We start from the raw sequence: 8,648 nt of genomic DNA on the forward strand, positions 1-8,648 counted from the left end.
ATATTTTTATCTTTTTACATTTTTAATAAAATCACTAGATGTGATAATATTCAAACACTTGTCACTAGTATTTTGCAAAACTTTACTTTCATTGCTCCAATTAAATTTTTATTTTGATATTTATTTTTATACATTTATATCATTATTTAAATCTATTGGTATCACAAATTAACCAAACACTAACTCGGTCAAAAAAATTACTACAATGCCTTTTCATATTGCTTATATATTATTATTATGGGTAAATTACACCCAAGGTCACTAAACTATTTATAAGTTTACGTTTTGGTCATTCAATTTCAAAAAGTTAAAAAGTTATCATTGAATTATTCAAAAGTTTTCATTTAAGTTATTTTGGTTATATTTTACCCTATTCTTAATATTATTAGATTCAAACCATATATTTTATTTGATTTGATTTGATTTTTTTAAATAGGCACCCGTATTTTAAATATATTAGATGCAAATTTGAAAATTAATTTTATAATTTTATAATTAAAAAAATTATTTGTGAATTAATGGAAAATTTTACAATCATAATTATGAGTTTAATAATTGTATATTATGAAATATTGATTTATGGTAATGGAATTTTAGATTTTTGTCTTGTGTTTGATTTGTTCCATAATATACCATATAAAACTAAAAATAAATTTGTTGATGTTATAAAGAAAAATTATTAAAATAGTTATTTTTGTTTTATTCGGATTATATTTTATTTATGTTTGAAATATTACGTTTTAGTCACTTACATTAATATGTTGTAACATTTTAGTCACTGAACCATTAATTATCATTAATGGTATAACGGTAAGCTGACGTGTCATGTTAAATCATCATTTCAAATAAATTTTTTAGGTTAAATTATATAATTTGTCCCCATTTTTTTTGTTTTGAGCAATTTATTTTTTTCTTTTATGTTCTTTTAACTTTCTCTTTTTTTTCCCATTTTCTTATGCTTCTCTCTTTGTTTTCTTCTATTCTCCGTCTCTTTTAACGTAAAAGCAAAAAAATTAAATTGCTCAAAATGAAAAATGTAGGGACCAATTGTATAATTTAACCTAAAATTTTCGTTTGAAATGATTTAACGTATCATGTTAACTTACCATAAAGGACTAAAACGTAATATTTTAAATATAAATGACTAAAATGTAAACCGAGTGAAACAAAAATGACTATTTTAACAATTTAATCATGTTATAATTACTAAAAGAAAAAATGAACAAAATAGCTACAAATTTTGATTTTTTTTATGTAGTCTACAATTATCATTAATTAATACAAGTGTTAATCAAAATTAAAATCTTTCCTACAATGTTTTTTCAATGTATCGAATTAATTTTATTAAAAAAAAAATTTGATGGATTACAAAAGGAGGGTAAAGTTTTAATAATAATACGATTAGCACAACTCGAACTCAAACCATACCTAAAACAGGAAACACATTAACCATAAAGTTGACAGAATTTAAGTAAGAAATTTATTAGTAGAGTCAACCAACGACGAAGCTTAGTAGAGACTACGAAACCATGATTTTCCTAAAATGGTAATTTTAAAATTTAATTTTTTATAATTTATAAAATTTTAAATTTTAAATTAATAATAAAAATGATAAAAATTTGATTGAAGGAGCTATTGGCGATTTCAACTTCGACTCTATCCCGAAAGACAAATTTCGCTTGTAATAACCATATCGAATTGGTCAACGAATGGTAAAGTTTTCATTTTGGGGATCTAAATACTGCAAATTTTTACACTCTTGCCAATAGAAAACTGCTACTTTTTCTTATATTCAGTGAATTCATAGTGTAGCTTTTCTAATAAAACCGCAAAAGGAAACATGTGGATTTTTGGATGGAAGGGACCATCTGGGTTTTCTGCTTCTTCTACCGCAGAAGAAGTTAGTCAAGGGATTGATGGATCTGCTCTCGCTGCCATCGTTACAGGTTCTTTTTTTCTTTCCTAGGTTGCTTTGTACTCCATTTTTATATGGGCTTTTAGTATTGTCATTCATTATAGCTGTAATTAATTTTTCATTTCGTAGAAAGTACCAAGTTGTGTGGATCATTTATGTTTCTTCAGATTTTAGAAGTAAATAGAAAAATCAATTCATTATTTGGCTAGAAATATTAATAATAATAAAAAGGAAGTGAACTTTTTTGAGATTTTTCTTATGAATTTATTCACTTTTCATCAAGCTTGTCATAATTAGTGATCTTGGTGATGATCTTCTTCTTTTTTTTATTGCAGAGAGTTCATGTATGCTTTTTTCTTGATTCCAATTTCTGGGTTTTGAGTATATAGAAAATAGAGTTAAATTCACAGTAGTTTATCAGATCTGTGACATAATAGGAGAATCCTTGGTCTGTGTTATTCAAATCAAAGAAGACTGGGAAAGGAAGCAAAAGACATAATTACAAATTTAACCTTTATTTTTATATTTTTATTTTTTTTCAATTTGGCCTCTATTGGTTTTTCAGCTAAATTTCGCTCTCAAACTTTTTAAAAAGTGTCAAATTAGATGAAATACTGTTTAACCATTACAGCCTTTATATTTGGTGCTTTTATGTTTTTCTCTTGGTTACTTATCGGTCCATTTCAGGAGCATCAAGTGGTATTGGTGTAGAGACTACTCGCGTCCTCGCATTGCGCGGTGTCCACGTAGTTATGGCGGTAAGGAATGCAGATGCCGGTCGGAATGTCAAAGAATCAATACTAAAAGAAATCCCTAGTGCTAAGATTGATGTTATGGAATTGGATCTGAGCTCAATGGCATCAGTAAGGAAATTTGCATCACAATATCAATCCTCTAATCTTCCCTTGAACCTCCTAATGTAAGAACTTTAAACTACTGCAATTTCAATTATTATGATCTCTAATCTTAACCAATTTGTGCTTATGATTTCAGCTATTATTGAGTAAAAATATCATAGAGGCCCTTGTACCAGGAGACGGATTGCATTTTGCCTCCTTTACTTAAAAAATGGGCAAATTAATCCATATGCATTAGACCAAAAATTTCATCTATTTTTACTATTAAAAGCTGATCTCTATATGTCAGAATGAGGTACACGTCACATGTAACTCTCTAGATAGAATGTAACTCTCTAGTTATTCTATCAGCCACACTAGTTTTTAACAGAAAAATAGATGAAAATTTTATCAGAAAAGACCAATTTGCTCTTTGATCTAATGCATAATGACTAATTTGATCTTTTTTGAGTAAACAGGGTAAAATGCAATCTGACTCAGCGTCCATTGTACTTATGCTTGTCAGCTTGTGCATGAACTTCGTTAGATGAGAAGACTAACATTTTCTTGCTTTGCTTAAAAGCAACAATGCAGGGGTCATGGCAACTCCTTTCATGTTATCTCAAGATAAGATCGAGCTGCAGTTTGCGACCAACCATTTAGGTTCAATATATTTCATATAACTTTCATCTATAAATAATGTGTGGAGAATGAGTGCATTAATGTGATATACTTGGATTGGAAAATAGTTGCCATGTCTACGTGAAATCTTGAATCTAATGAAATATAGTAATTATTTTGCAGGTCATTTTCTTCTAACTGATCTTTTGTTGGAGACTATGAAAAGAACAGCACGTGAAAGCAACATAGAAGGGAGGATTGTCAATGTATCTTCGGAAGGTCACCGGATTGCGTACAGCGAGGGAATTCGTTTCGATAAAATCAACGATGAATCAGGGTAAAAAAACAAGTGATGACTGGCTTCACCACTTTGTTCCCTTTTTTGTGTATAAAAATCTTGGATCTCATTTTGTTTCTAGCCAATTTGCAGATACTACACTTGGTATGCTTACGGACAATCAAAGCTTGCTAACATATTACATGCCAAGGAGCTTGCTCAGCGTCTAAAGGTACGGTTCAAATTCTCTGAAATATACTATCTATAAGTAGAATTATCGTGGAGACTACTGTATGAAGAGTCGAATTGCGTTTTGTCCCATTTACTAAAAAATTGGCAAAGTAGTCCCTGTATGGTAGATTAAAGAACAAATTAGTCCTATAAAAAATTTCATCCATTTTTACTATTAAAAATTGGTCTCTGTACATCAATTTGAAGTACACGCATCAAAACTTTTAACAAAAATAACCGATTTCCTTTTTGATTCAACTACAATGATTAATGTGCCCCTTTTTTAGTAAATGGGGCAAAATACAATCCGACTCTTTGAACAGGGGACTCCATAGCACTCTTACCACAATATAGTTCATTTACACAAATTCTTGGACCTCAGATCACTTAAGTATCATACAGGTTATAACTTGTTGACATGGAACTTTATGTCAATGAACTTCATTAATTAATTGTTCTGATAAAATCGATATATTGAAAATTCTTTTGGTTGGAATTTTTTTTTTTTTTTTTTTTTGCAAGAGGAGTGATTCTTTATATGTGTGAGCTAAGGTTAGCATCTCTAAGCTTAAAGTGCTTTTTTTGCTTTGGCATAATCAGGAAGAAGAGGTGGAGATTACTGCAAATTCACTTCATCCTGGAGCAATTATTTCGACCAATCTTATGCGCCACCATGGTTTAATCAATAGTAATCCTTCAAACCATTTTAGTTTTTGTTTTGGTATATTGGAAAGTTCCAAACAAGTTACATCAACTTTTCCTTTAACTTCCAATACATTGGTTTGACGCAGCCGTTGGTCAAATGTTGGGAAAATACTTCCTCAAAAATATTCCACAGGTAGATAAGATTTTCATTATGATAAAAACTGTGTTTCAAATTAGTACTATCACTCTCATACAGCTCATGTTGGGTCCATATACATCGGCTTTCTTTTTGATATGGTTGTAGGGAGCTGCCACTACATGCTATGTTGCATTAAATCCACAAGTCAAAGGTGTTAGCGGAGAATATTTCTTAGACAGCAACATAGGTAACCCAAGCGCTAAGGCGAAGGATGCAGATTTGGCAAAAAAGCTATGGGACTTCAGCTGCACCTTGACCAATCCCAAGTAGTTAGTTAGTTCACAAAGCCTTATCTAGACGAGCTGCAGATGTTCGATGCTTAGTGCTGGTACTCTTTTAGCTGAAACTGTGATAAACCGTAATATTTTCATAAACATACAAAGGGTATATGGAATGATCCCAGTTTTATCGAGAAGATTTGAATGAAATGCAAAATACGTATAGACACTGAAAATGAAGAAATCATTGATGGTTTCAACTAGTAGTGCCCTTGACTGCAAGAATCTGAAAACTAGTTTACAAAGATTAGCCCCACTGCCGTCACCACTGGTACTGGTACGATGTCAGTGCCGCAAGCCATATTTAGTAGTCCATGTAGATCATGAATTATCACACAGTTCTTAATGTAGAAGTTATAAGATTTACAAAAGTACCATGTCAAGGAAAAAGAATGCATAACTAAGTCCTGACAGCGTAGGTAATAAGCTATCCAAAATCAACGATTGATTCTAATATGACTTGGTACTCACCTCTCTGGGAGTATTTGCAGTGTCTGTTCGTCGGAACACGATGAAGCCACGAGCAAGCAGTGTAGACACGCCAACATTATTGATACTTAAATGCCCAGTAATGAACGTTCAACAGAAACATTATATTATGAACAGAGCATATAAGACCCGATACAAAAGAGACATATGTAAGAGTTCTAGATTCAAGGTATATTACTTAAAAATTAGCTATTATGGCAAGAATGCTAAGCAGTTTCTTACTATTTTCCTCTCGCCATGTTTCTACTGTCGAGTCGAGATTCTTCATTAATCCCTCTTGAGTCGTGACCAGGATATTTCCAAATCCAAAGGAAATAAGTAAGCAAATAATGGGCATAAAAGTGAAAGGCTAAACAGCAAAGGCATGTAAGTTTTTCATTTATGATTCAATATAAATTGTAACAATAGTAGATGATGATATCAATTCAATCACCATGAACCAAATCCATATATTACAAAGATACAATACAGACCTTTCATTTACACAAAGTATTGAACTAGACACCAACTTAAGAAATAAACAGTACCCTGATTTATAGTTTGATCAAACATTCTCTCCTATGAAACATCTAACTGAAGGTCTCGAAGAATCAAAACCCTCTAGCCGAACCCTTCCAAATCTCAATAACTTGCTGATCTTTACGGGTCACAAACATCTTGTTCCCACCGAATGCCAAGTTCGTTATCCTCGAACCTCCCATATCCTTCACTCTCCCCATCATATTCTTTTTAAAATCTCTTTTAGTCGACTGATCCTCACTACCGTTACTAGTCTTGGCTGAACCCATTACAACCTCCGACCACAACTCGATATCCCCTCCTTTACTACAAAAAACTTGATTTCCGTGGCTCTCAATTTTGCACCCAAACCCTTCTTTTTTCCCATTAATAATCTTCCTCTTATCTCCAAGACAAATCCATGGATTACTATTACCATTCACACTGCCTAAACTCCTAAAATCTGTGTAAAAAACCTCGCCAGAATTCACTCCGACTTTAAAAACCGCATTAAGATTATCCGAAACACAAATATCCGAAAAGCAATCGGTTTTCTCCTTCAATTCGAAAACTACATTACCAGATCTTATATCCCAAAACCTAATATTACCCGATACACCCGATAACCCACTATGTGACCCGGATGCCATAACTAACCCGTACTTTGAAACCCATCTCAGCTTTGTAGCTGGGATGGCTGAATCGATATCAGCCCCAAAAATCTCATTATGACCTATTTCAGTAACAGGGTTCAATGTATTCAAATCATAAACCATAATTGAATTAGAGTTTCTCCTACTGGATTCGAAGCTAGTAAACAAGAACTCGCCTGATGAACCGATGGCTTGAACCGTGGAACCGGATCGGGTCGCGTTCTCCCAATTGAGAGTTTGTTTGACGGACCCGTTTTGGAGATCGAGGATCTGGAGCCCCGAGAAGTCCGTCGCACCGGCCGCGGCGGTATCAGGGGAAATCGCGAGTAATGAATCCACGGCTGGGAATTGCGTTAAGACCGTTGACTTTCTCGTCAACGACCAATCGAAAGACGTAATCTTGCTCCCGTGGGAAACATGGAGGGATCCAAAAGGCGTAGTGGCAACGGCAGAAGGGGAGTCGCGGCCATTCAAGGGTAGAATCGAAGATTTCTGAAGGGCAAAAGCATCTAATTGAGAAGGGTTGGTCAAAGAGTTCGTCAAAAGGGACTCAATGCCGTAGTATCTCGACTCTTCGATGAGATCCCTAAGGTCAAAGTCTTTGACTTTGGACGGAAGAGCACCTGTACGGAGGAGTGAAAGGAGGAGCGAGAAGTAAACAGGGTCCCGGTCAACAAAACGATCCGACGTCGTTTCAGCCAATTGAGAAAGGAGAGAATTCGGTCCCGCTTGTGTTAATGTCTGTTTGGTCGTCTGAAAATTTTCGCCGCCGACGTTGATCGTTACGACATTGGTGGTGGTTAACTCCGGTTCTGGTTTCAAACACTGCATTTCTATTATTCCAAAAAAAAAACCAATGAATTTTTTTTAGATTTCTAAATTCCAAATTGACCCAAAAGAGAAAAACAAGGGAAAAAGAAAAAGCTGGAGAGACAAGATCCCAGAAAATTTGTTTTGAGTTTTTGAATAAGTTGTCGAGAGAGAAGAACCCTAATTGTAAGGGAAATTTGGGGGTAAGAGAAGATAAAGAAGGGGATTTGATTATTTTGCGGTGTCGTAAGAAAAAAGAGAGGTCAAAAGAGACAACGAGACACGTGGCCTATTGCTAGAACCAAACTCTTCACTATTTATTCGGCGATTTCTGTAATAAAGAAGAGAGAGCATAAACTATACGTTCAAGAATGCTCTTTTTTCTCCTTTTCTTACAAAAGAGAGGAGGTTCTTCACTTTTTTGTCATCATTTTATTACAAGATTCGAGTTTTTTGTCACCATTTTATTACAAGATTTGTTTTTTTTAATCAATTATTATAAATATTGGGAGGATTTGTTTAGTAAAAAAAAATAAAATCGGTTTAGAAAAAGGGTCAAATCTTAAATAAGTTTATTCTGAGTTTAATACTAATTCGAATTAGAAAAAAAATTGTTATTTTTTCATTTTTTTGTTGTCATTTTATTATCATATTGTTATTATTTTATTGTTATTATTTAGATATTATATAACTATTATTTTATTATTAATTTTGCTATTATTTTAAAAGTATTTGCTTAATTTTGCTACTATTTTAGAAGTATTTGTTTATTAAGTTACACTTATCTTAATATTATTCAAGCATAAAGACTTTTTTAAAAATTTATTTTAATGTTTTTACTGTATTTAATGTGTCATATTTTTAAATTTTATTTTTTATATAAAAAATTAATACGGACGGACTGGGCCGAGTTTGGATTTTAATTTTTTTTATCCAAATTAAATTTAGGTAAAATTTTAAACTTATTTTTTAAACTAAGTCAAACCTAAACCTACGAACCTAAAATTTTATTACGGCTCAAATCCGAACCGACCCATTGTCACCGAACTAATACAAGATGTACTCAAATAATATATATGATGATAGCAAAACATTCCCAGGTTGATCTTAATTTACCACAAATCATGTTGGTAGCTTTATAACATTCTGACATCCATTTCGATTAATCAACAACGGATTTTAGCCACAAATGCATT

General features: G+C 32.7%; 2 protein-coding genes across 3 annotated transcripts; one reads left to right on the forward strand and one right to left on the reverse strand.

Moving 5' to 3' along the window:
* Window positions 1-1,613: 1,613 nt before the first annotated feature.
* On the forward strand, window positions 1,614-5,178 carry LOC107963793 (short-chain dehydrogenase TIC 32, chloroplastic-like). 2 transcript variants are annotated; one of them, XM_016900266.2, is made up of 9 exons: window positions 1,614-1,712; window positions 1,813-1,946; window positions 2,603-2,834; window positions 3,335-3,414; window positions 3,556-3,709; window positions 3,803-3,881; window positions 4,481-4,568; window positions 4,672-4,718; window positions 4,830-5,178. In XM_016900266.2, exons 2-9 carry the CDS (start codon window positions 1,841-1,843, stop codon window positions 4,992-4,994), a joined length of 951 nt encoding a protein of 316 aa, XP_016755755.1. In that variant the 5' UTR covers window positions 1,614-1,712; window positions 1,813-1,840; the 3' UTR covers window positions 4,995-5,178.
* Window positions 5,179-5,841: 663 nt separating this feature from the next.
* Window positions 5,842-7,883, reverse strand: LOC107963792 (BTB/POZ domain-containing protein At5g41330). The gene has a single exon (XM_016900264.2). The coding sequence runs from the start codon at window positions 7,471-7,473 to the stop codon at window positions 6,082-6,084; it is 1,392 nt and encodes a 463-aa protein (XP_016755753.1). The 5' UTR covers window positions 7,474-7,883; the 3' UTR covers window positions 5,842-6,081.
* Between the last annotated feature and the right edge of the window lie 765 nt (window positions 7,884-8,648).

The sequence above is a fragment of the Gossypium hirsutum genome, chromosome A03 (assembly GCF_007990345.1).
Source record: "Gossypium hirsutum isolate 1008001.06 chromosome A03, Gossypium_hirsutum_v2.1, whole genome shotgun sequence".
NCBI lineage: Eukaryota > Viridiplantae > Streptophyta > Magnoliopsida > Malvales > Malvaceae > Gossypium > Gossypium hirsutum.

Bases quoted from the DNA above. Each gene is read 5' to 3' on its own strand.
- LOC107963793 (XM_016900266.2), top strand. From the start codon at position 1,841: ATGTGGATTTTTGGATGGAAGGGACCATCTGGGTTTTCTGCTTCTTCT. The intron at 1,947-2,602 runs GTTCTTTTTTTC...GGTCCATTTCAG, and splicing joins TCTCGCTGCCATCGTTACAG to GAGCATCAAGTGGTATTGGT. The intron at 4,719-4,829 runs GTAGATAAGATT...ATATGGTTGTAG, and splicing joins TCCTCAAAAATATTCCACAG to GGAGCTGCCACTACATGCTA.
- LOC107963792 (XM_016900264.2), bottom strand. From the start codon at position 7,473: ATGCAGTGTTTGAAACCAGAACCGGAGTTAACCACCACCAATGTCGTA.